This window comes from Perognathus longimembris, chromosome 15 (assembly GCF_023159225.1).
Source record: "Perognathus longimembris pacificus isolate PPM17 chromosome 15, ASM2315922v1, whole genome shotgun sequence".
NCBI lineage: Eukaryota > Metazoa > Chordata > Mammalia > Rodentia > Heteromyidae > Perognathus > Perognathus longimembris.
The window spans coordinates 13,407,604-13,434,515 of NC_063175.1; the positions used below are offsets into that span (position 1 = coordinate 13,407,604).

General features: G+C 47.9%; 2 protein-coding genes across 3 annotated transcripts in view; one reads left to right on the top strand and one right to left on the bottom strand.

The window, feature by feature from the left end:
• Positions 1-1,567: 1,567 nt before the first annotated feature.
• Positions 1,568-23,188, top strand: Clcc1 (chloride channel CLIC like 1). The gene is made up of 12 exons (XM_048363157.1): positions 1,568-1,598; positions 5,034-5,173; positions 6,387-6,488; positions 7,439-7,546; positions 8,871-9,092; positions 9,391-9,531; positions 13,641-13,734; positions 15,525-15,622; positions 16,287-16,433; positions 19,121-19,325; positions 20,377-21,328; positions 22,906-23,188. The coding sequence occupies exons 1-10, from the start codon at positions 1,595-1,597 to the stop codon at positions 19,274-19,276; spliced, it is 1,212 nt and encodes a 403-aa protein (XP_048219114.1). The 5' UTR covers positions 1,568-1,594; the 3' UTR covers positions 19,277-19,325; positions 20,377-21,328; positions 22,906-23,188.
• A 798-nt stretch (positions 23,189-23,986) lies between these two features.
• The window catches only part of Gpsm2 (G protein signaling modulator 2), a 37,044-nt gene continuing 34,118 nt past the window's right edge, over positions 23,987-26,912 (bottom strand). For both annotated transcript variants that reach the window (XM_048363154.1, XM_048363155.1), the window contains one exon: positions 23,987-24,646. In XM_048363154.1, the coding sequence (XP_048219111.1) occupies positions 24,422-24,646 (225 nt within the window). In that variant the 3' untranslated portion in view covers positions 23,987-24,421. The remainder of the gene's footprint in view (positions 24,647-26,912) is intronic.

A 26,912-nucleotide genomic window follows, 5' to 3' on the forward strand; every position in this document is an offset into this window, starting at 1 on the left:
GCAAACCCTGCGCTCCTGAGATCTACAGGGAAGCCAAGTCACCGTATTCTGAAAAGAAAAGAAAAAAAAAATCACAAGGTGGAATGTTCTGGAAATATTTTAGTAAGCTATCCTTTTGGAGCTGGGGAAACACACCCGGTCATGGTCTCCGTGCCTCCTCACTGCGCTAAGACCCAGAGGCGGGCGGGGGGTGCACTGCCTTCCAACACGGCTTCCGGGGTTCTGAGGTCCGGGTCCCGCCTTGGGAAGCCGCTGCGGGCGGGGGAAGGGCGCCGCCGGCCCGATGGCGGCGGAGCCGGGCGGGGTTCCGGCCACGAAGGTGCTCCCGGGGACGGCGTTGTCTTTCCCCTAATGGACCTGAAACCCCAGGCGGCTCAGCCCCGGAGCCACCTTGCTGACTGGTCCCGGCGGCTCTCCGGGGGACATGGGTGCCCTCGGCCAACCCCCTCGGAACTGCGATGCGTTCTGGCGGTTCTGGCCCTCCGGAGAGCCATGGGTAATGTGACTAGGGCGTAGGCATAGGATGGAATATCATTCAGCCTTTAAGAAGGGGGTTCTGCCAGGCTAAGCAGGGGGGAACCTCCAAGACATAGAGGGAGAGAAGCCAGTTGCTTGAAGACAAGTGGGTAGAGTTCCACACGCGCGCCGCGCCGCGGGTGGGGGGGAGGGGAGGGCGAGGGAGCGGCTGTGCAGGTCGTGGGGTCAGCTCTGCGACGCTGAACTTCAGAAGGGGAGAGGACTCCGCGCTAGCCCCGCCCAGGCCCCGCCCCTGCCGCGTGGCCAATCAGCGGCGGGCGCGGTAAGGGCGCGCGGCCGCCGACCGAGCACGTCGATGGGAAGACCGGGGCGCGCCCGGCCGGGCAGCCGTCCCGCGGGGAGAGGCCGGCGGGAGCCTCGCTGGGCGGCCTGCGTGCCCCGCCCTGCCGCGTGGCCAATCAGCGGCGGGCGCGGTAAGGGCGCGTGGCCGCCGACCGAGCACGTCGATGGGAAGACGTGGGCTCGCTGGGCGGGGCAGCCGTCCCGTGGGGAAGAGGCCGGTGCCCCGCCCCTCCCGCATGGCCAATCAGCGGCGAGCGCGTCGACGGAAAGGCGCGGGCCCTTCTGGCAGCTGTCCTGTGGGAAGAGGCCGGCGGGAGCCTCGCGCGTGAGTCTGCGAGGCCCCTGGGGCGGAGGGCCGCGCGGGGTGAGTCGCCGCGGGGAGGGGGGGTGGCTCGGGGGACGCGGGAGGCCGCAGGCGTTCCCGGGCGGGGCGGCCGACGCGGGGCAGCCGGGGCCCGGCCCGGGACGCGGCCCGCGGCCGCGCGTCCAGCTTTTTGCTGGTGAGTTGGAGGTCAGAGCCCCTCAGCCTTCCGCTCAGGGTGGCGTCGAACCGAGATCCTGAGCAGCCGGGGTTAGAGGTGTGAGCCAGTAGCTTTCTGGTGTTCGTTTTGTGAAATTGTCTCCAAAAGAACAACCTCCCCCCCCCCCGCGTGTACCCGACTTGAGCCCAGTTGATTGCGTGTACGCGTGTGCCCTTTTGTCCCTTCGAGCCCGAATTCACCGAACATATTTTTTCCAGGTCCATTTCTCTGCGAGTGGCGTGCTGTTCCTCCTGATGGGTAAATAGAATTGCGTTTCATATACACACACCGCACTTTGTTGATCATCGCTATCAGTGGTTCCGTTGTGGGGCATCTGGCTGTTTGCATAACTTGGCTAAGGCTAATGGTGCAGCGGCGAGCATGGTGCCTTTACTGTATGACTTGTTATTTTAGAGACTACTGTGTATTAAACACTTCATTTATCAGCCCTGGAGCTGGGCGCTGGGCTTGGGGGATGAAGAGATTAGCGAGGAGGTGAGTTTAGATTTGGGTAAAATGTTATCTTTCCACAGAGGAGTTCACTTAGTGCTGTGGTTTTGGGCTGAACAATGGAATCAGCTGTGGTGTTCTGAAAATCTCAATAGTTGGGCACCGGTCTTCACCATTTCTGATTTAGTGGGTGTGGGAAAGACTGGCACATAAGTTGCTTTCGAAGCTTCTGAGGATTCCAGTGGGCAGTACAATGGAGAGCTCCTGGTTAGTGGATCATTGTGTGTTGTACTAAAAGAATCAACAAGGTTGTCAGGAGCACAGGGAAGTGATTTAGATTGGAGTGTGTGTGTGTGTGTGTGTGTGTGTGTGTGTGTGTGTATGTGCATACGTGCACATGCATGTACCAGGACTGAAGTTTGGTTTTGGTCTGGCCCTTGTCCATCTTTTCTTGTCTGGTGTTTTACCACTTGAGCAATTACTCCAGGTCAGCTTTAAGCTGATTGCAAAGATTAAGAATCTTCTGGACATTTTTTGCCTGGGATGGCTTTGATCCTCAGCCTTCCAAATCTCAATCTCCTGAGTAGCTAGGACTACAGGTGTGAGCCACCAGTGCCATGCTCATGACTTTTATTTTTCCAACTGTCTACAGGTTGTCTGCAGGAAGGTCCTATAAACATAGCATAAAGTAGGCTGTCCAATAGAACTTTCTGTGCCAGTACAGATGTTCTTTAGGATGTCCAGTGTTACATGACAGTTAAAATAAAAGTCCATATTAAGATAAAGATCTTCACACTAGCTATTTTGAGTGCTCAGCACCCACAGGTGCTAGCAGCTACCATGTTGGATAATATATTAGACAAGACAGGTGAGGAAACTCATTTTCTCTTAATAATTTTGGGGTCAGTCACCTTATTTGAACCTTAATTTCAGATCTTTTTAAAGTGGATCCTTTGTTAATAATTGAAGTGGTAAAGGTTTGTTTGTGTTTTATTTGCTCTTGAATTGGGGCCTGAACTCAGGGCCAGGTCCCTTAGCTTTTTTTATTCAAGGCTGGAGCCAAAGCTCTACTTCTGACTCTCTGGTGGTTCATTGGAGATAATTGGACTTTTATGCAAAGGCTGGCTTCCAACTATGATCCTTGATCTAGGACACCTTGGTAGTTAGGATTACAGGCGTGAGTGAGCCACTGGCATCTGGCTAGAAAGGAGATTTTATTAGAATTGTTTGGTTTTTAGCAGCTGCATTGAACTGTAATGTAAATCGCATGCTATTTTTAGATTCACGCATTTAGTTGACTTTTTCTAAAATCATACAACACTTTATGAAACGGAGTATATGTTCTCTCCGCTTTTAAAATGTGCTGTTGAGAAGCTAGGGGCACGCCTCTCTCCCAGCTGCTTGGGAGGCCCAAGTAGGAGGCTCCCTGGAGCTCAGGGGCCGAGGCAGCAAGACCCGATTTCATTAAAATCAAATGAAATGTGCAACTCAGTGGCTTTTAGGATCCAGCCATAATTTTCAAACATTTTTAATCACCTCTGTCCTTTAGGCTTCATAGGCCTTATATGCTTCTATGCTCAGCTGTAAGCCACCTACTAATTGACTTTCTTTCCTTCAGATTTACCTGAACTGTTTTTTCTTGACAGTATTGGGGTTTGAACTCAAGACCCTACTGTCGGGCCTGGGTAACTGCAGCCGTAGTCAGGACACGGGGGATGCATGGCCAGTGGACCAATGCATGCTTTATTTCAGGAGGGCCAGGGTTTATATAGGGTTAGAAATCAATTTCACAACTTCAAGGGTAAAAATTAATACAGCATGATATCCATCTCAAATACAAAAGTGGAGGATGTTGCTAATATTAGGGAAGAAACTAATACAAAAGCTTTCCTATTATAGGAGGAAGTTAACACAAAGATTGTTGATAAAAACAAGGGATTATAACCAGTGGAGGCATAATTCTAATTATCACCTAGCTACTATTTCCTCAAGACTAATTTAATTAACTCTGACCATGACTTCTCCATTTGCTTGTGAAGAGACTTTCCTATCTACAGTGAGAATCTTTCCCTAAAGGCAGCTGGTCAAGCAAGTCTCCTCCAGGAGACTCTAAGCAGGGGAAAGGGAGATTCTTATAACAAAAGGTGGCTTCCTTTGGCCCGAAAACACAAAGGAACTCTTAACTGGGAATATGTTCCCAAGGGCCTATTAGTATGCTAATGAGGCATCAGAGTAACTGTGCCAAGGCTAAGTTTTCCACTGGTCAGAGAAGTTAATTCTCCAACACTCTACCCCTTGACCACATCCCCATACCCTTTTTGCTTTAGAATAGGGTCTTCCATTTATGCCTAGGTGGGTTGGACTGTGGTCTTAAGTCCTCCAACCTCCTTCCTCGCTGGGATGGCTGGGAGTGCCACCACGCCTGCCCTTTACTGGTTGAGGTAGAGTCTTAGGAACTTTCTTTGCTCCTGCTGGCTTTGAAGTGTGACCCACCTGATCTCTTCCTCCTATGCTAGGATTACAGGCTCGAAGTCTGGATTTCCAAATAGCTAGGATCATTTAGTAATGTGGTCTTATGTGATACATGGCACATGACAATTTCACATAGCGTCACAATTTTAAGGTACCTTCATGCATGGCGTAATGTAGGCACTTCATTCTCTTTTTATGGTTAAATCTATTGAGTGGCTTTGGCATTTTTACCTACTCATCAGTAGAGGGGCTGTTTCTGCCTGGTAGGCTATTTTGTACAAGTTTTTGTGGGGACATATATTTTTCATTTTTCTTGGGCGTATAATTAGGGATGGAAAACATCTATTTTCCTATCCCAATGGGAATATTGTGTTATATTTGTATATTTTTATATATGAATATCATTTTGCTCTTTTTCTTTTCTGTACAGTTGTTAGTTACTACTCGGAAAGTGCTATATGTATGTATATTTTTGTTGTTGTTGGTCGTAGGGCTTGAACTGTCCCTGAGCTTTTTTGCCCAAGGTTAGAGCTTTACCACTGTGAGCCACAGCGTCACTTCCAGTTTTTAGGTTGTTAATTGGAGATTAGGGTCCCATGGACATGACTGCCTGGGTTGGTTTCGAACCTCAGATCTCAGCCTCCCAAATAGATAGGTTTATAGATGTGAGCCACCGGCACTGGATTAGAAAGTATTATCTCAATACTAGAAGTAGTTTTATTATTAAAAAGTATTTTAAAAGTTGTATTTCCACCTAGCCATTGTTTCTAGCCTCTTCCAGGATGCTGTGCTTGCTGCTCCTTTGTGAAGGTCTGTTTCTGGTGACCGGCTATGCTCATGATGATGACTGGATTGACCCCACAGACATGCTTAATTATGATGCTGCTTCGGGAACAATGAGGAAACCTCAGGCACGTACTCAGAAAACACACAGAGTGTGTATATGGGTGTGTAAGTGTGTAAAACGTTTCAGTCTTGTTAGGAAATGCTCTGTCTTTGTTACTGTTTCTCAGAGCTTAGGAGTGTCATGTAGAAATGATTAGCAGTCATGCAGAATTATCTTTCTGACATTTTTATATGTAAAACCTTTCAAATCCATCTGGTTATTTGTGTTTTAATTTGAACATAAAATCCATCAAAGAGTAATCTAATTTTTGTTTTAACTTTCAGCATGCACATTTGAGATTTTGTGTGTGTGGTTCAATTCAAGTGAGAATGTAATGAGCAAAGTCTTAAAAAAGATAAAAATTAAAATTTTAGTCTTTATTCATCAAAGACAGTTTTTACAATGAAACTATGAAGAAATAAGATCTTAAAAGAATTGTGTAGGGCTGGGAATATGGCCTAGTGGCAAGAATACTTGCCTCGTATACATGAAGCCCTGGGTTCGATTCCCTAACACCACATATATAGAAAATGGCCAGAAGTAGTACTGTGGCTCAAGTGGTAGAGTGTTAGCCTTGAACAAAAAGAAGCCAGGGACAGTGCTCAGGCCCTGAGTCCAAGGCCCAGGACTGGCAAAAAAAAATTAAAAAAAATTGTGTATTAAAATGTTTTGGTCTGATTTATTTTGCTTAACATATCTTTTAAAGTATGTTGTAATATATATCATCACTTCATCCCTGTTTATTGCTGATAATGTACCATTTTTTTCTATATTTGACCCATTTGTTAACTGGAAGATCTTCATATTTATACTTTTTTGGTTGATATGAATAAGGGTGTGATAGGCATTTTTTTTTTTTTTTTTTTTTTTTTGGCCAGTCCTGGGCCTTGGACTCAGGGCCTGAGCACTGTCCCTGGCTTCTTCCCACTCAAGGCTAGCACTCTGCCACTTGAGCCACAGGGCCGCTTCTGGCCGTTTTCTGTATATGTGGTGCTGGGGAATCGAACCTAGGGCCTCGTGTATCCGAGGCAGGCACTCTTGCCACTAGGCTATATCCCCAGCCCGTGATAGGCATTTTTAAATTTTGTTTTCACTATAATTGTACAAAGGGGTCTCAATTTAACTAATCAGTTTGTAAGTACAGTGCATCTTGATCAATGTCACCTCGTCCATCGTTCTCCCCAAAATGTAATAAACATTTGCATTAAAAAAAACTAATAAAATCTATTTTGTTTTAGGTGAAATACGACATATCTGAAAGAAAAGATGTCAGTCCTGACTTGTCAAATGCCGATGAATTGTCTAAGTGTTATCTCAGACTTGATTCTTTAATTTTTAAGGTTAGATTTTTTTTTTATTCCTAAATTGTTATTTATATCCTGGTAAGCCTTTTTGTTTTACTGCCTTTGCTTTGTGAACTTTTTGCCCAGGTTGGCCTTGAACCACAATCCTCTAGAACTTTGCTTCTTCAATAGGTAGGTGTGATTACACACATGAGCTACTATGTCCAGCCAGAAATGCCTTTTTTTCTTTCTTGTCAGTTGCAGGGCTTGAACTCAGGGCCTGGACACTGTCCCCTGAACTGCTTTGTGCTCAAGACTAGTGCTCTACCACTTGTGCCACAGCACCATTTCCGGTTTTTGTGTGGTTAATTGGAGATGAGAGTCTCCTGGACTTTCTTTTTTTTTTTTTTTGGCCAGTCCTGGGCCTTGGACTCAGGGCCTGAGCACTGTCCCTGGCTTCTTCCCGCTCAAGGCTAGCACTCTGCCACTTGAGCCACAGCGCCGCTTCTGGCCGTTTTTCTGTATATGTGGTGCTGGGGAATCGAACCTAGGGCCTCGTGTATCCGAGGCAGGCACCCTTGCCACTAGGCTATCTCCCCAGCCCAGCCTGGACTTTCTTGACTGGGTTTGAACCATGATTCTGGGATCTCAGCTGCCTGAGTAGCTAGGATTGCAGGTGTGCGCCGCTGGTACCATGCCGTGTTTGCTTGTTTTCCATGCTGTTACTTGGATTTGAACGCAGTCTGGGGACTGTCTCTTAGCTTTTTCACTCAAGGCACTCTACCACTTAAGTCACAGATTTACTTCTGACTTTTTGGTGGTTAATTGGAGATAAAGAGTCTCAAGGACTTTCGTACCCAGGCTGGCTTTGAACTGCGGCCCTCATCTCAGCTTCCGGAGTAGCTAGGATTATAGACATGAGCCACAAAACAGACCCTTAGCTCCAGGCTAGAATTCTTCCACTAAATTTGGATGCTAACTAATGTTGAACTTACTGTGTTTTACAGATTGATGAATGTGAAAAGAAAAAGAGAGAAGACTATGAAAGTCAAAGCAATCCTATTTTTAGGAGATACTTAAATAAGATTTTAATTGAAGCTGGAAAGCTTGGACTTGTGAGTGTTTGGTCATGTTAATCAGCATAATATCCATTATTAATTTTAGATAATAAGTATAAAGGATTATCATGCTTTAGTAGAATACCTACCTCACTCTTTCCCAAGAGTGGTTTCTTCAAAATGAAAGGTACGAGCCAGCTTTGCTCTGTTTTGCAGCAGACTTTCCTTACCCCTTGAAGATCAGTTTACTCGTGTGTGGTACTGGGCCACTAATGGAGGTGAGAGGTGGGGTGAGAGTCCTGCCCTGGCTTGACCTCACTACTTTGTATTTACTATGTCCATACCTTTTTCATATGTGTGCACTGGTTTTCTTTTTCTTTTCTTTTCTTTTTTTTCTTTTGTGCCAGTCCTGGGCTAGAACTCAGAGGATAGGCATTGTCCCTTAGGGTTTGTTTTTTTCTTTGGTTGTAGGGCCACTGTCCCTGAGCTCTTCAGCTCAAGGCTAGCACTCTACCACTTTGAGCCGCAGCGCCACTTGTGGTTTTCTGGTGGTTATTTGGAGATCAGAGTCTCATGGACTTTCCTGCTTTGAACTATGATCCTCAGATCTCAGCCTGCTGAGTTGCTAGGATTACAGGCGTGAGCTACTGGCATCCCAGCTCCCTTAGTTTAGTTTTGTTTGTTTTTTGCCAGTCCTGGGCCTTGGACTCAGGGCCTGAGCACTGTCCCTAGCTTCTTTTTGCTCAAGGCTAGCACTCTACCTCTTGAGCTGCAGCGCCACTTCCAGCTTTTTCTACATATCTGGTGCCGAGGAATCGAACCCAGGGCTTCATGCATGCTAGGCAAGCACTCTACTGTTAGGCCATATTTCCAGCCCCCCTCCCTTAGCTTTATTAAGCACACATTTTTAAGCATACAGACTTTCCTCATTATGTACATTACCAGGATTGGTCTAAGGTTGGGGTCCAAACATTTAGCTCTGCAGTCATTATTTGCAGATTGCATATCGATGAACTTAGCTGTTCACTAAACTTATTTTATTTTTGATCTCAGAATCAATCCTCAGGTGATTTCCTGGTTCACCCTGGGCCTGTGCAGAGTGCTGAAAGGTGGACTTGCCAATGCCCGTCCCCCGCGGAACAAGCAGAGCAGGCACTCTGCCCGCCTGCTTCTGCTTTAGTACTGCACACCGTCGGGTTTTTCTGCTCTCGTTAGAGTGGCCTATTTGCTGCTGCATTCAGGGTGCTATAATGTTCATACTCTGGAGGGAGGTTTGCAATTGAAATGCTGTCTAGTGTTCCAAACTGTCTTCTTATGCTTCTCTGAGTGTTGTGGTAACATTCTCCTTTCTTTTGTTTGGTTTCTGGTAAATTTAATGCAGCCTAATGAAGACAGTGGTGATATGCATTATGACGCTGAAATTATCCTTACAAGACAAACTTTACTAGAAATACAGAAGTTTCTCAGTGGAGAGGAGTGGAAATCAGGAGCCTTGGATGATGCGCTCAGTGATATTTTGATAAATTTTAAGTTTCATGATTTTGAAACATGGAAGTGGCGATTTGAAGATTACTTTGGAGTGGATCCATATAATGTGCTGATGGTAAGATGGGATGGGTTTTTAACAATGTTTTTCACATTGGTCCATCAGACAGGTGTATGTATTGTTTTATTATGCGTATAAAATATAATCACACACAGTTCACCTTCCTTGTTTTTTATTTTTAACAATGCTTTCAAAACACTACTGTAAGAGCCTGTAGTTAATCATTTCAGAGATGAGCTGACAGTGGAGGCCCGCACAAGGTTTTGTCCTTGCGTCTGGGTTGGATGGCGGTGGGGTTTGCGGGTGGGGCGGCTGGCCAGCTGCTGGCTGACTCTTACTCTGCTTCTGTCTTGAGGTCCTTCTGTGTCTGCTCTGTGTCGTTGTGTTGATAGCGACTGAGCTCTGGACTTACGTCGGCTGGTACACCCAACTGAGACGCGTCTTCTTCATCAGTTTGCTCTTCAGTTTTGGATGGAATTGGATATATTTATATAAGGTATTCCATAAGTGGAGCTCTAAAATAAGTTTTAAGGTTAATTTAAAAAATTTTTATTTTTCAAGTTTATGATAAACCCTCTAATCCACGTAGAGCAATTTTGCCTCACATATGGGTGGAAGGCAGCAGTTGGCACTTGTCCGCCATACAGTGGTGTGTAAAGTGTAGTTGTGGGGGAGAAGTGTAGTCTTCATTTTCGTAACCTAGTTACAGTTGAGAAGTGTCTGGACAATTAAACCTGCCTAAAGCTAGATGGACACATTGTTAAAACTCTTCTGTAGGACTGAAAATAGATCTCTGTCACCACGCACTAGTTCAATTCAAAGTGGATCAAAGACCTCAATGTCAGACCCAGAACTTTGAAGCTACTGCAAGAGAGAGGAGGAGAAACGTTAGAACACACAGGTATAGGTAGGAACTTCTTGAATAAAGTTGCAGGGGCACAACAGACTTGACAAGTGGGATTACACCAAATAAGAAATTTCTGGGGCTGGGGATATAGCCTAGTGGCAAGAGTGCCTGCCTCGGATACACGAGGCCCTAGGTTCGATTCCCCAGCACCACATATACAGAAAACGGCCAGAAGCGGCGCTGTGGCTCAAGTGGCAGAGTGCTAGCCTTGAGCGGGAAGAAGCCAGGGACAGTGCTCAGGCCCTGAGTCCAAGGCCCAGGACTGGCCAAAAAAAAAAAAAAAAAAAAAAAAAAAAAAAAAAAAAAAGAAATTTCTGCCCAGCTAAGGACATAGTTACTAAGCTAGAAAGATGTCCAACAAACTGGAAAAAGATCTTTACCAGCAATATATCAGACAAAGAGGAAAAAAGGAACCTTACTGCACTGTTTGGTAGGAATGTAAACTAGTACAACCACTCAGGACAGCAGTCTGGAGGTTCTTCAAAAAACTAAACAGATCTTCCCTACAAACCACCCGTAACACTCGTTGGCATCTACCCTGAGCATCATGAACCAGGATATGATAAAGACACCTGCACCTCCATGTTCATTGCTTCACTATTCACAAGAGCCAAGATACTGAAACAGCTCAGGTGCTGCATAATATATGAGTGGATCCAAAAAATGTGCTACCTATACACAATGGAATTTTATACAGCCATCAGAATAAAGTAATGTCATTTTTAGGGAAATGGATGGAACTATAATAAATCATGTTAAATGAGGTAAGCCATGCTCAGACAAACAATGCATGTTTTTCTCTGATATGCAGATAATAGATCTAAAATGCACTGGGATATGATAAATTCTACAGGATTATAGATACCCACACACAGTGAGACCAAAAGAGGACACTCTTAGGAGAGAAACACAAAGGCACACTGCCTAACTGACTCTTCATATTTATGTAAAATAACATATATACTGAAATGAACTCCAAGATATGGAAACAAGACACTTATTTTTCCTCCCTTTTAAAAAGTTTTAGTTACAGGTGACTGACTTATCGTATGTGTGGTGTTTTCAAGAGTACATCTTTGGAAGGTTGGGGGGAGGGTACAGAACTTGAGGAAAAAGGGTAAAAAGGTGCGGCACTGGGGCTCACTAGACACTGGTGAGCATGAGCTGAACAGCTTGTGGGTGGAGCCGGGGGTGGGGAGGGAGTGGAAGTACTATGAAAGGAAATGTCCTTAGCTGACGTATGTAATTGTAATCCCTCTGCATATCACCTCTGTGATAACAGTGAAAAAACTTATGTAGGAACAGAAGGATAGTCTTACCAGTTACAAATGCTGTCAAAATGTTCTGGAAAAAATGAGTTTTTTTTACCATGAAAGTGACATATTCACTAAAAGTAATTCAGAAGACACAGAAATAAACACAGATAACCAATTTTTAAAGCTCCTAGTTACTGTGAATAGTCACTGTATCTATATAATAAAGGGAGGGTGTTGATACCATGACTCAGTGGTAGAGCATAGCAAGCAAGGTCCTGATTCGCCTCAAGCTCCACAAAGGTAAATTATGTGAATAGAATGATATAACATAGAGGTGGGGTTTGAACTCTGTCAACATTTTTTTTTTTTTTTTTTTTTTTGGCCAGTCCTGGGCCTTGGACTCGGGGCCTGAGCACTGTCCCTGGCTTCTTCCCGCTCAAGGCTAGCACTCTTCCACTTGAGCCACAGCGCCGCTTCTGGCCATTTTCTGTATATGTGGTGCTGGGGAATCGAACCTAGGGCCTCGTGTATCCGAGGCAGGCACTCTTGCCGCTAGGCTATATCCCCAGCCCCATCTGTCAACATTTTGAGACACTGCTTTTCCATCTTTTTTTTCCCTAAACTGTAGTTATTCTTCAAAATTGGAACTGTAATGCATGTAGAAATTTAAAAGGACCACTACTGTTCCTATCAAGAGGCAGAATCTTAAAGGGAAATTTCAGTCATGTATCAAGTACCTTCAGAGAATTCATCTGATTAAAACATTGGGACCTACCGTTTACCTTTTGCTCTAATTTTGATAGCATCTAACCCTAGTTGTTTACAAATCAGGCATGTAGGTTCTCTTTGGAAGGAAGGCAGACTGGCTGGGTGGTCTTGCTTCAGGGTTCTCGCCCAGGTTGTCTGTCCCAGGTGTCTGTAGGGTTAGTTCTAAGGCCCCTGTAGGTGCCAGTGTGCGTGGCCCTGGAAATCCCCACGTGTGAAATCATGCAGAGCGTGCACATCCTCCCGTGAATGTGAAATTGTCTCTAGGATTTCTTATGCCTAATACAGGGCAAGTCCTGTGTAAATTGTTGCTTGTTTAGAGAGTAACAGAAGAAATGTGCACATCTTTAGTACACGTGCAGTTTTCTCCTCTGTGGCTGAGCTTTAGACGTAGACCTGATGCTTATGAGGACAGCCACACTAGAGATCATTTACCAAAGCCGTCCAGAACAAAGCCATTTTGTCATGAATTATAAAAATGGGAGAAATGCTCATTTAATTTGGATACCTGTATTTCAAGTGCTACCAACTGCAGTATAAGCCATATTTGAACTAATTTAAAAATTCTAGGTTGTTTTTTTTTTGTTGGTTTGGTTTTGTTTTTTGGCCAGTTCTGGGCTTTGGACTCAGGGCCTGAGCACTGTCCCTGGCTTCTTTTTGCTCAAGGCTAGCACTCTGCCACTTGAGTCACAGTGCCACTTCTGGCCGTTTTCTATATATGTGGTGCTGGGGAATTGAACCCAGGGCTTCATGTATACGAGGCAAGCATTCTTGCCACTAGGCCATATTCCCAGCCCGTTTTGTTTTTTCTAAAGCTGATGTACATAGGGGTTACAGTCAAATAAGTCAGGTAATGAGTGCATTTCTCTTTGAACAGTGTCACCTTTTCCCTTGTTTTCTCCCAGTTTTTTTTCTTCCTAATCCCCTTATATAGTTCATTTTCAACATAGTGTCTAGTATCACTGCTGCATTAAAATCCTTTGTAAATTTTCTTTCATAATTATGTACAAAACAGGCAATAATACTTAGTTCTTTATCCTTATTGCACTAAGATTTCAATGCAGTCTTTAAAAGTAATGTGTATTTCTAGCCTGTGCCAGTGGCTCACACCTGTAGCTATTTAAGAGGCAACATCTGGGAATCGGGGTTTTAAACCAGCCTCCCCCACTTCCCCCCAGTGCTAGAAGGGGCTGTGGCTCCGTGGTAGACCGTTAGCCTTGAGCAAGTAAAGCTGAGGAACAGTGCCTCACCCTAAATGTTAGCCCTAGGACCAGCACACAAAAGAGGTGTGTTTTGCTTTGTCAGTCCTGGGCTTTGAACTTAGGGATTGGGCATTGTCCCTGACCTCTTTTGCTCAAGGCCATTTCCCTACCACTTTGAGCCACAGCTCCACTTCTGGCTTCTGAGTAGTTAACTGGAGATTAGGATCGTACAGGGACTTTCCTGCCCCCTCTGACTTCAAACTGTGATCCTCAGATCCCAGATCTCAGCCTCCTGAGTAGCTGGCATTACAGGTATGAGCCACTGGCACACAGCCAAAACCAAAAACTATTCTGTTAAAAATCTCTACACAAGCTGATTTGCATGAACGGTAGACACGCTGCACTAAGGTTTCTGGGATGCAAAGGCAGAGCCTTCTTTTCCGCAGCCTTTCACACTTCCCTTTCCTATGGTCAGCTAGCTTTTGCCCAGCACCAGGCTGAAGTGGCCAAGTTGGAGCCATCGAGCAATGTGTGTGCTGAGAAGATGGATTGGATTGGAAGTCTCTGGGGTAAGGTGTTTCTGTTTTGAATAGAATTTCTGAGAATGAGACAAAATAGTAGTCACAGAGACCATGATGAAATGCCGGAGGTGACTGTCTTTGACTGCGTCTCTGATGTGAAGAGCGTGCAGCTGGCTGTGGTGGTCAGCAGCTTGTGCTCGCAGCCGCTCGGGAAGCCGAGGCTGGCCGATCACAAGGAGAGGCCAGATGGGGGACTTGTCCGAGAGCGAGGCTAAGCGGGAAGAGCACTCGCCTCCCGTATATGGGGCCCTTGAGTTCAGTCCCCAGCCCTGCAAAACCCAATAAACCAAAAAAGAACTTTAAAAAAACCTAATAAAAGAAGCGAAAACCACGCAACAGGAGTTTTAGGCTTTAAAACCAGTAAGCAGAGTTCATGGAACGTCACAAGGAACAAATGGAGATGGTCACGGCCTCGGCTGCGCTGAAGGCCGGGCTCTCCTGCCTGCCTGACTAGCATTTTGCAAGTCTCAGCAGAAGTTTACTGAAGTGAGTGAATACATGAAATCTTGTATTATATCTGTACTATAGGTGTCTTTTTTTATAAAGGAAAAGTAATTTGTTTTTTTAACATTCTAATGTTGACCGTGGAAGTTGTCTATATTTACGACTACAGACAGCACTGGAAACGATTTGATGTTCAAAAACACCTTATCAATGCAAGTCCATAGTCACTGACATGTAAGGTCTCAGTAGCTTCTAAAATCCATCCCAGGGGCCGTAGATTTTAGGACTTGTGAGAACAAAACCAGTTCAGCTCAGCTTCCCAGCTGTCCATTGTACGGGTTAATTCCTAAATGTGCATAAATGTCCATGAGACTGGCCGAAAACACTAGGACCCATGCTCTGCTTTCTTATGAAAACTGTTCAAATCCATGTTTTCTTGAGATCCTAGTGGATTCCAAGGTCGTTGTTAGACACGAGGCAGAGCCCCGAACCTTTTCCCCAAGCCCCCAACGGAAGCGTCTGGCACGTCCCAGGGGTCACCGCAGGCCGCCCCCGGCACCCCTTACTGCACCCCATTTCCCCTCAGTTGCTGTGTGCACGGGAGGAGACGCTCCTGCTCGCAAGCCTCTTCCCTAGCTAGGGCTGAGCTCAGGCTGTGGAGGCGCTGCGCCAGTTCACTACCAAGGAGCCAGGCAACGGAGCGCGGGAGAGCTGCAGCTGTCGCGTCGAGCGCTAGTCTTGAGCAAGAAAACCCAAGAGACTCAGGGACAGTGCCCAGACCCTGAGTTCAAGCCCTGGGACCTGGCACCCCCCCCCCCCCCCCCCCCCCCCGCCAGCTGTAATCATTGACTTTTTAGAAATCTTCGTAAAATACAATGCTTTGTTTTCCTAAGAGCTGCACAATTTGAGTAGAGTTTTTTTTTTGTTTTTTTGCCAGTCCTGGGCTTGGACTCAGGGGCCTGAGCACTGTCCCTGGCTTCTTCCCGTCAAGGCTAGCACTCTGCCACTTGAGCCACAGCGCCGCTTCTGGCCGTTTTCTGTATATGTGGTGCTGGGGAATCGAACCCAGGGCCTCGTGTATCCGAGGCAGGCACTCTTGCCACTAGGCCATATCCCCAGCCCCTTGAGTAGAGTTTTTAAAATCATGAGTTTGGACATAAAAACATTAAAAACGAGCACTATTAAAGTCAGCACTACAAGGGTCTATTTCAAATTTAAAACAAGTTAAATTTGACTAATGGGGGCAAGGAGAGTAAAAAAGTTTTATTTGGAAATTAATTACAACTTTTTAATTTTTGAAAATGATTCTGTATTTTGTTTGTTTCTTTAAATAGAAATGTTTAGAAGTTCAGTGACCTTTAAGGATGACCCGTGCCAAAAATACCATGAGCTCTTAATAGTCAACCCCATTTGGTTGGTTCCACCTACAAAGGTATAGCATGAACTTTGTAACTGTTACATAAAGCATGTCAAAAATCCCTTGCATTTCTAGAAGAATGTTTAAATTTTTGGAGTCTTTTGCTAATAATAAGCTGTTGTCCTAGAAAAAATACTTTGATTACATTGACTTTTCACACTAGTAAATAGTGGGGGTGTGGTGGTATATGGCTGTAATCCCAGCACTTGGGAAGGCCTCAGGAGGGGCAGGATCTTGAGTTTGAGGCCAGCCTGGGTTATATAGTGGATCACGTCTAAAATACCTGAAGGGGTGGGGCTGGGAATGTGGCCTAGTGGTAGAGTGCTTGCCTGGCATGCATGAAGCCCTGGGTTCGATTCCTTAGTACCACATAAACAGAAAAAAGCCGGAAGTGGCGCTGTGGCTCAAGTGATAGAGTACTTGCCTTGAGCAAAAAGCTCAGAGACAGTGCTCAGGCCCCAAGTTCAAGCCCCACGACCAGCAAAATAAATAAACGAGTAAAATAACCTGGGGCCTATTGCAGTGTAAAGGCGTGGTGCTTCGCATCACTAGAACACATAAAGTATGTATAAGCATTTGGGTTCCTGTGACCTCACTTGAGCCTCGGTGCACAGTGAATTTTGGCTTCCTCCGTTTGTCTCAGTCCTTGGAGGAAAAGCTTGTCGTTTTTATCTTTTAGGCATTCGCAGTTACATTTACCAACTTCGTGACAGAGCCCCTGAAGCACATTGGGAAAGGAGTGGGCGAATTTATTAGAGCGCTCATGAAGGAGATTCCGGTGTTACTGCAGATTCCAGTGCTGATCATTATAGCTTTGGCCCTCCTGGTTAGTATCTAATGTTATCATATTTAATGAATATACAGGAGAAAAGGCAAGTCTGGAATGACTAGGGTTTTTTTGGTTGGTTTTGTTTTGATACTGTGTAAATCAGACCAATTCATACTTGCTCTTGTGTTTCGTTAGTCCAGGATCTTGCTAGCCAGGTGAGCCCTGAACCTAGTAACCACCTGTATGTATCTCCCAGGTGCAGGGGATTACAGGCGTGTGTCACCGTACCCTCCTGTCATGCTTAGCGGTAGAAGAAGGTGATTCTTGTGTTTTTAAGATAGGAGCGTCTGTTTTATTGTTAAAGCTGTCACTTTCTTCTGACTTGGGGAGTGGAGGGAGGGGCCAGCAGCTTGGGGGTGCAGGAGGCTTCTTGAGGAAGCAGATTAGCAGGCCTACTTTGGGCCCCAACCGTGTTAGCGTTTGTTGGGGTGACTGTCAATTATCGTAGGGCTCCTGAAAGAGTTTTAAATTAGGCAAGTCTGATGATGCTTTTCTTTTTTCTTTCTGTGTGCATGTCTTCCATGTCTTGTGTGACTGCATGGGAAGTTCTGGATTCCCGAGAGTGGCAGATGTACAGTGTCCCTGCTCACCCGGGGCGGGGCGGAGGGCAGAGGTCTCTGTGCTGCACACTTGGTGGAGGAGCTGGCCAAGGCTACTCTCCTCAGCTTTGCCCTTCCCGCTGGGAGCTCCGCCTCCTGAGGCTGGGGAACTCTTCTGGCATGTTCTTCCCGCAGTGGTGGGGGGCTGGGAGGAACGGCCTAGGTGGCAGTGGTGCTTGTCGTTTGTTGGCAAGGTGGCCGCAGGACTGGGGACTATTCCAGTACATTCTCCATGTGCCTTAGCCCACCCTGGCCCCATGTCTGGGCCGCTTCCTCTGCTGTCAAGAGGGGTCTCCTTGGGGAAGCCCTGGGGGAATCAGAGGTTAGACAGCTGGCAGAGACCCCCTTCCCTGGGGATTTGGGGCTCCTGGCTGCTCCAAGATGGCCACGGGGCAGGCTCTCCTGAGAGTCTCCCCCTCTGTCCTCTCCTCCACTGTGTCAAGGCGGTGGTCTTTCAATGAAATGTTGATTTATACTCATAGGTATGTTCTTTAGTTAAGGAAGTGCTTCCCCACAGGTGACAGCAGTGATGGAGAATAACCTTTTGAAACGTTGGTAAGTTCGTATGCAGGGATGCCTTCATTACTTCCTCCTGGAAAAGAAATAGGCCCACTTATTCCAACCTGAGTTAGGATGTCACTGAGCAAGGAGGCATGTCTGGTTAAACACAGAATGCGAATGTGGAGGGAGGCAGTGCTGGGAACAGTTTGGGGGTCCAAAGACATTTATGAACGTATTGTTCATCGCCAGTAGCTCACGCCTGTAATCGTAGCCACACGGGAGGCGGAGAGCTGAGGATCTTGTTTGAAAGCCAGCCTGGGCAGGAGAGTCTGAGACTCTTCCCTCCAATGAAGCACCAAAAGGCCAGAAGTGGAGCTGGGGCTCAAGTGGCAGAGCCCTGGTCCTAAGCACAAAAGCTCAAGCCCTGAGTCAAAGCCCTAGAACCTGCACACAGGAGAAAACATGGTTCATTATTCATCCATCGTTTGTTCAGAGTTTTTGTTGTTTATTTTTACCTGTTTTTCAAAATTCAGATGCTTTATTCACTTTGAAATTATTTCTTTGCTTTTTGTCTTTTGCTGTGTTTTCAGGATTTAGTGATTTCTAAATATGTCTTATGTGATACTAGTTCCATATAGGTTAGTCTAAATCTGAAACTGGGAGCACAAGCTTTATCATTCGTGTTTGTTTTTGGACATTAAGTCAGCACTGTGTTGCCTCAATTGATGTTCCCTTCCCAAGCTCAGACTCCTGCCCTCTAGCCTCCCTGCTAGCAGGCGGCCGGGCCCCGCCCTGCGTGACTCCTCACCTCACTCCAGGGCCTGGGAGGACGGACAGTGCTGCTGTCTTCAAGTAGGACTCACCGTAGCTCCGTTGTTTGGATCCTAGGATCCCTGTGCTGCCTTAAAAGTTGAGGACTACCATGAGCTCGCTTAGGAGGCCTGTTTACTTCCATTTCCCACATAGAAGTACAAACACGTGCTGGGAGCTGCCCCCCCTCCCCCCAGTGCCACTGTCACCTCGAAGCCGCCCTGTGTGCCCTCAGAGAGAGAGGGAGGGGGAGAGAGGAAGAGAGAGGGAGGAGAGGAGGGCGGAGAGGAGAGGGGGAGAGAGGGGGGGGGGGAGAGGGAGGGAGGGAGGGGGGGAGGAGAGGGAGAGAGAAAGTGAGGGTCTTTGTATGGTGAAGTTTCAACCTGAATGTTAGATGTGGCACTAGCTAGGTTTATGGTTGTAAAACATGCAGAATATTTGCATAGTGACATAATTTTAAGCATTTATTTTCTATGATGAGTAAGCATTGAGAAATTGCCAGACACTGAGCCCCCTTCTCCCCCCTCCCCCCAGTGCCTCGCTGTGGCCCCCTCCCTTGGCTTCCCTCTCATGGCTGGGGGAAGAGCCTTGCACACTATCCCACCGGGGCAGGCTCTGGGGCAGGCTCGGAGCCGTGCAGCCCCCCAGGTCCCGGGGACTGTGTGACATAAGCCTGGACCCCCTCCAGAGGCGCAGAAGGTTGGACTCGTGTCCCTTTGGGGCGATGCGCTCACCTTGTGCCTCTCCCCCTCCCCTCCCCTCTCCCTCCCCCAGGTCTTCTGCTATGGTGCAGGCCGCTCCGTCGTTACCCTCCGGCAGCTCCGCGGGCCTGAGCGCGACCCCCGGCCCGCCGTGGACTACAGGCCCGATCCCCATCGCAGGGGTCCCCCTGGCCGCATCGAGCAGGGCCCCCCCGAGCCACACCCATGAGCACGGAGGAGAGAGCGCGCCCCGGGCCTGCGACTTGGCAGACGCCAGCGTAAGTTGGCCCGAAGGCTTCCTAGCTGCTGACCACTGTTAGTCCTTCACCCTAGCGCCCCTCCTGCCCCCCTTGGGGGCATGAAGAAGTCAGAGGAGACCCCATTTCTCTGTTGAGAGCTGTTGGACTGCACTTCTGGCCGTCTTCTGTACATGCGGTGCTGGGGAATCGAACCCAGGGCTCTGTGCGTGCTAGGCAGGCACTGTACTACTAAGCCGCATTCCCAGCCCCAGTACCACTGGTTATTTAAAGGGACATTTCTGTTTGAGAAAGGAGTTGGTATTTGTAAAGTGAACCTCTTTTTTGGCAGGGGGATGGGACACTACTAGGGTTTTGGATTCAGAGCCCTTAGCTCCAAAGTAAACCTTGAGACAGGAAATTATAAAATCTCTTGCCATGAAGTTTCTTATAGAAATAGTAACAGGTGTGTAAATGTGTGTGTATCCAGAAAACCTGTGCGTGTTCATAATTACCACCAGCCACTCACCTGGAAAAGCATCTAGTGCCTTCCTGACCCAGCTTGAGGGGGACACTGGGTCCTTGCCTGCCCCAACCCCGTCTCGCTGGCCATCCCTCTGGTGGTCTCCCCCTTTCCATGCGCCCCCGCCCTTGCTGGTCATCTCTCCCTCTCCTGCACCCTCCACCCCTCCCTCCCCCCCAGCCACAGACCCCTTGAACTCAGGGCCCTGTGGCGGTGTGGGCTGCGTGAAGGGCTCGCCCACTTGTCCTCAGGCCTTGTCAGTTCCGAGGCCGCGTCCCTGCCGCCCTGTGCCTCTGCACCTGGCTTCCTGCTTTCCCGCTAGCTCATCCTTGAACCGTGTGTCACGCTCTGCGTTGTCTGCAGTGCTCTGAACTCGCTGCGCGCCCCGTCGGTGTGTGTGGAGGGATTCCGCCCGGCGGGCGGGAGGGCGAGTCGGCAGCCGAGCAGCCATGTGCACTGGGCGAGGTGAGGGCTTGTGGGCCAGCGCGGCGGGAGCAAGGCAAACGCGAAGCCAGCGGCTTGCCACATGTCGCTGTGTTGACAGTAACACTAAACCTGTGTCCTTTATAGCGTCAGTCGCCCATGGTGCATACGAAACCCGAGGACACTGCTGGAATCCCACGAGGAGACGCGCTGCCGGGGCAGAGCCGGCCTGCTCGCGTTGTCTCACTGGGGCCGGCGGGAGACGCACCTGATGGGGACGTGGATGAGGACGAGCCCCGCCCAGGACCGTCGACACCGCCCAGCCGAGGACTGACGCCACCCAGCCGAGGACTGACACCACCCAGCCGAGGACCGACACCACCCAGCCGAGGACTGACGCCACCCAGCCGAGGACTGACACCACCCAGCCAAGGACCGACACCACCCAGCCGAGGACCGACACCACCCAGCCAAGGACCGACACCACCCAGCCAAGGACTGACACCACCCAGCCGAGGACCGACACCACCCAGCCGAGGACTGACACCACCCAGCCGAGGACCGACACCACCCAGCCGAGGACTGACACCACCCAGCCGAGGACTGACACCACCCAGCCAAGGACTGACACCACCCAGCTGCAGACCGACATGACCCAGCCAAGGACCAATGTGCCCCAGCTGCAGACCCACAAGCCCCAGCCGGGGACTGATATGACCCAGCTGCTGACCGACACGACCCAGCCGAGGACCGATGCGACCCAGCCGAGGATTGAGCCCCAGCTGAGGACCGACGCGCCCCAGCCGAGGACCGATGCGACCCAGCTGAGGATTGAGCCCCAGCCGAGGACCGATGCGCCCCAGCTGCAGAGCCACAAGCCCCTGTTGAGGACTGATGTGACCCTGCCGAGGACCGACGTGACCGAGTTGCAGACCCACAAGCCCTTGCTGAGGACTGACGCACCCCAGCTGCGGACCGGAGCTGAGGGCAGCCCACTGAGCCTGGCAGGAGCTGGGTGTGGGAAGGAGCCAGTCGGCAACCCATGTGGCTAGAGGAACAGAGGTCCGCCCAGCTCTGAAGCCATCTTGAATTCTGGAAAGTATATTCTTTACTCATGCTTCCTAGTGATAGTGTATACTTAAATGATGCCAACTCAATCACTAATTTCACTGACAACACATACACACAGACTTTATTCTCTTTAGTACTAAGATACATTCATCAAGTTCTTTTTTTTTTTTTTTTTGCCAGTCCTGGGCCTTGGACTCAGGGCCTGAGCACTGTCCCTGGCTTCTTTTTTGCTCAAGGCTAGCACTCTGCCACTTGAGCCACAGCACCACTTCCAGCTTTATCTATATATGTGTAGGGCTGAGGAATTGAACCCAGGGCTTCAGGTATATGAGGCAAGCACTCTACCACTAGGCCATATTCCCAGCCCCAGAATTTACTTTTTTAAATGAATGTTATGGCAAGTGTAATTTTAGATGAAGTGAAGGAACCAGAAGTTAATTGAAGACATTTTACTGTTCTGGGCATTGATAGGAACCAACTAATGGGTACTGCTAGATGGAAACCCAGTCAGACCTACTTTAATTAGCAGAGCAGTTGGTTCTGCACTAAATTCAAAGTGTTTCCAATATAATAATCAGTTGTTAAAGGAGCTCCCTTAGGTTCATCTGTGTGTGCACTGCAGCTCTTAGCACACATGCAGAGTGCACACTCCCAACGTGAGTCTGGCTGACGGCTGGGCCCCCACGGAGCAGTGGGACTTCCTGTGGCTGTTGGGGGACCTTTGACTTCATGCCTTAGAGCTCAGTGGCTAGAGAAGTTTATACAACCTCAGCTTCCCATCATTGACTTTGAGAATGACTTTGTTCTTTCCCTACTACATCAAGTCACAGACTTCATTAAGACCGGTTTTCCATGTGGCTTCGGATTCTAGCAGTGGACACTATTAGATATTGGATGGCTTATAGTAAACCATAGTGCCTTGGCTGTCTGAAGTTCTAATTATTAGAGATTTTTGTACAAAGGAAAAATTCTGATTGGAAAACATTTTTTTGTTTGGCTTTGTTTTTTTTGCCAGTCCTGGGGCTTGAACTCAGGGCCTGAGCTGAGCACTGTCCCTGGCTTCTTTCTGCTCAAGGCTAGCACTCTGCCACTTGAGTCACAGCGCCACTTTCCACTTTTTTGTTATGTGGTGCTGAGGAATCGAACCCAGGCCTTCATGCATGGTAGGCAAGCCCCATGCCACTAAGCCACATTTCCAGCCCCATAGATTAAGGATTTTACAAAGCATTCTTTATTTTCCAAGTCTAAAAAAGCAGTTTGTTAATTTGCATATGACCTTCGATATCAGAGCAGATTTTATCATTTGTAACATACCAGGCACATAACAAACTAATGAAAGGATGAATGCAGCTTCGCATAGATTTGTGAACACCCATGCATATGAAGTAGTCTCTGCAGACTGCTCCTCTTCACCATGGACAAATCATTAGTGTGCTCCCATGGTGGGAATTGTGCGGAGTCGTGATCGATTCGGAAGACACGTGACTGCCAAGTTATAGACTACTACAGTCATCATAGTGGAATAGAGTACTCAGCTACAGTACCGCTTGGACTCTTGACTCTTCAAAACATTTTAAATGTCATCTTTGTATTCTTTTATTACAGATGCCATTTGGGAATCTACTTTGACAGCTAGCAAGGCAATATGCTACTGTTATTGAATGATTATAGCAATTCAGGGAAGACTTTAAGCAAACTGAAGAAACATATCAAGCCCAGTTTTTTGCCTGAAGAGAGGGATAAGACTTTATTGACTAGCCAGTATTGGTCACTCAAATTGAATGCTTATATAACATAGCTATTTCTAAGAAAATCAGAATGGGGTAGACAACTGTTATAGTTTTTATGTTAAATGTTTATGGGTGTAATAAACACTTATTTTTCTGTAGCTATTTGGTACATACTGTGTTTACTTATTTTTTTACATGTGGCATGTACTGTTTTCTTACTCTTACATAGCTGTTGTTTGGTATAATACTGTATTTGCTTATTGGGTTGTTTTTTTTTCCAGTCCTTGGGTTTGAACTCAGAGCCTGGGTGCTCTCCCTGAGTTCTGTTTACTCCAGGCTAGCACTCTACCACTTGGAGCCATAGCGCCACTTCTGGTTTTTCAGTGGTTAATTGGAGATATGAGTTTCATGGGGACTGTTTTTTGGCTCTAAATGGAATTCTAGGCCTGAAACTTTTAACTTTTATTTTGCCATTTTAGAGTAGTACTCTGTAATTTGGCACCGTGTGCCTTTTGTGGGCACTGGTATCCTGCTATTAGCCTTAAACCCGCCCTCCCCGCCACTTCCCCAGCTCCCTCTTTGTCTCCTGCCCACTCCTGGGCCTTGAACTCAGGGCCTGAGCACTGTCCCTGGCTTCTTTTTGCTCAAGGTTAGCACTCTACCACTTGAGCCACAGCGCCACTTCTGGCCATTTTCTATATATGTGGTGCTGAGGAATCAAACCCAGGGCTTCATGTATACGAGGCAAGCACTCTACCACTAGGCCATATTCCCAGCCCCTGCCCACTCCTCTTAGGAACCCTTGTAAACGGCTTGCAGTGTATGGTTGAAGACAAGCTTTAGTGGTAGCCGAGCAAGGTCAGCCGAGCTGACCTGGAGCCTCCCATGCTTAATTTTCAGTTTACGTGGTTTGGGTTTTCTGGCTATTACATAACAGAAGAGACTAATAGCCAAAACATGCTAAAAGAAATTTATTTCTTAACAGTTTTATACTGGCTTGGCCTAAAAATATTTTGAAAATAGAGAAAAAATATCTAGAACTTTTTACATTGGACATGTGCATTATTTTTACTAAGCTGTAATTTCCGACTGTAAATCCATGGTTAAGTTTTAAAAATGCCATTTCAGTGGGAGTTTACAAAGCTACCTCAGCAAGAGGGCTAAATTCCTATGTGGCCATCCCTGCTCAGGACGCCCGGGCGCTGGCGGGGGTGCTGGAAGTCGTGACAGCACCTGTGGACACCTCCACCCAGAAACCTGTGCGGAGGCGGCGGCGCAGACCACATCACGCGAGCGCTCTGACAGTGCTATGTGGTTTCTGCGTTAGGAACAAGCAGGCTGAGTTTACCTGCAGTGTTCTGTAAAAACACACACAGCCCCTAGCTTGCTGCTCACTTCCCTGGGCTTTTAAATTCCAACAAAGCATGGCTTTGCAAAAGACCCTTCAGCCCACACTCGGTGTCCCCATTTTGCCCTCTTTGTAGAAGAACTCTTTGTTCATCCATCCTTTTTGCCTGGGAGTGCAAAATGAGGCTAAAAAAGTCTTCATCAGGTACCGTGGGGCCCTTGGGGGCAGCGGGTGGGGGTGCACATCTTTGATCGTCTAATCTGGAGCCCTAAAAAATTGAGAGAGATTAGCATGGCATGTAGTATCATGTACAGATAGACACAGTGTTGAGGGTATACTAAGCAATACTATTACAGGTATAAGAAACAATCTGGGCTGGGGATATGGCCTAGTGGCAAGAGTGCCTGCCTCGGATACACGAGGCCCTAGGTTCGATTCCCCAGCACCACATATACAGAAAACGGCCAGAAGCGGCGCTGTGGCTCAAGTGGCAGAGTGCTAGCCTTGAGCGGGAAGAAGCCAGGGACAGTGCTCAGGCCCTGAGTCCAAGCCCAGGACTGGCCAAAAAAAAAAAAAAAAGAAACAATCTTACAGCAGGCATCAACAAGTATGCTATCTATAAAACCCTGGTGGCACTGTTTTTTCAAGGCCTTGGGCAGATACCAGTGGTGATGTACTCCTAATCCCAGTCCTGGGGATTTGAACTCAGAGCCTCACACTTGCTAGATTGCCACGTCTCCAGCCCTGCGTGTCTGCGCGCTGCTCTTGGAGCTTGAGCTCAGGGCCTGGGCACCATCCCGTCCCCAAGTTTTGTGATCAAGGCTAACAGCTCCACTTCTGGCTCTTTATTTTTATGGGGGGTGGCTGGTTTTGAACTGTGATCCTCAGATCTCGGCCTTCTGAGCAGTTGGGATCCCAGGGGCAGGCCAGCACTGTTGGCTCCCAGCCCGTTTTCACTGCTTGTTTCAGGACAGCCGCACAGGGAACTCTGCTGAGCTCAGCGCAGGCCCCAAGCGGCTCTGGGCCCCCAGGCTGGAACGAGCTCCGTGGAGATGGAGTGTGGCGGGCTCTTCCGGCCAGGCTGGCCTGGCATCCAGTGACTTCCCATCTCAGCCACCCCCGCCCCCGTGTCGGATGGGGTGGTGCGAGGTGTGTGCCCCTGTGCACAGGTCGGGGTGACGAAGGTCACACCTGGCTGCTGTGGCTGGCCTCCACCACCATCTCAGCCTCCCAAGGGACTAGCAGAGCCGCCATCGCGCCACCCGAGCCCCGAGCGGCTGGCGTTGCTCTTCTGCGCGTGCCCGTTGCTCGTTGCGTGCCGTGGAGGTGTTAAGGTCCATCACTGAAAGCCCTTGTCTTCAACAACTGGCTTCTTCCTGCATCTCATTCTCTTGGCAAAATACCAGGTGTGTGTGTGCTGGGTTTCAACTCAGGGCCTTACAAGTGACGGTGAACGATACCCCTTGAGCCAGATGCCTTTTTTGCTGTAGTGACTTCCAAGGCAGGTCGCATGCTTCTGCTTGGAACAGGTCTTGGCTCATAATCCTCCCTTTGTCTTCCATGTAGCCGGGATTACAGGTATGTGCCACCATGCCTGGCTTACTTCTTTTGCTTGGGTTGGTCTCAAACTGTTTCTTTTATCTTCACTTCTCAGGCTGCTGAGTAAGGCCCAGGGCCCTCTGCTCTGCCCAAATTACCCACCTTGAAATGCGTTTTCAAGCAGCCGGTGATGAGTGCAGAATATCCACAACTGCGCTGATCACTCTCACTTCAGCAATGTGAACTTAAGGTGGTAGGTCCTCCGCACAGTGAGCTTCCAGTTCACTTCTTCAAAGTCAATTGTTTTCTATTTTCCTTCTCTCCAAGCTTATAAAGCCCTAGTTCCAATTAGCCAGTGACCCTGCTCTTTACTTGCTTTGGCGGAGAGGAGCTACACAATCATTTTCCCTTTCACCGGCACCCGAAGCTAAGTCCCGAGTTGCGACAGCACTGCCCCTTCCTTGACCGAGACACACACGCTACTCTCACCCCAAGGGGAGGAAAGCCCATCCTTCCCTTTGCTCTTTCTGCAGCTTACGGATCCATTTCTTTGCTCTATTTTTCTTTAATGCTGGTATTGGGGCTTGAACTCGGGGCTGTGTGGTCTCGCTTGGCTTTTATGCTCAAGGCTGGGGAAATGCTCCTTGAACTACATCTCCACAGCTCTTGGTTGTTTTACTGGCAATAAGAGTCCTATCGGATTTGTCTGCCCAGGCTGGCTTCAAACCGAACCTCACATCTCAGCCTTCTCAGTAACTAGGATTACAGGTGTAAGCCACCAGCGCCTGGCTGCTGTTTTAAAGTAATTTAAAAAAACACAAAAACCTAACCGGGTATAGGTGAGGTGAATAAAGAGAGGACAGAAATCCATGCGACCAAATAATATTTTTGATTTTTTTTTTTTTTCGGCCAGTCCTAGGGCTTGGACTCAGGGCCTGAGCACTGTCCCTGGCTTCCTTTTGCTCAAGGCTAGCACTCTACCACTTGAGCCACAG

Coding starts and splice junctions, on each gene's coding strand:
- Clcc1 (XM_048363157.1), top strand. Junction 9,093..9,390: donor ATCCATATAATGTGCTGATG/GTAAGATGGGAT, acceptor TTCTGTCTTGAG/GTCCTTCTGTGTCTGCTCTG. Junction 13,735..15,524: donor TTGGATTGGAAGTCTCTGGG/GTAAGGTGTTTC, acceptor TTCTTTAAATAG/AAATGTTTAGAAGTTCAGTG.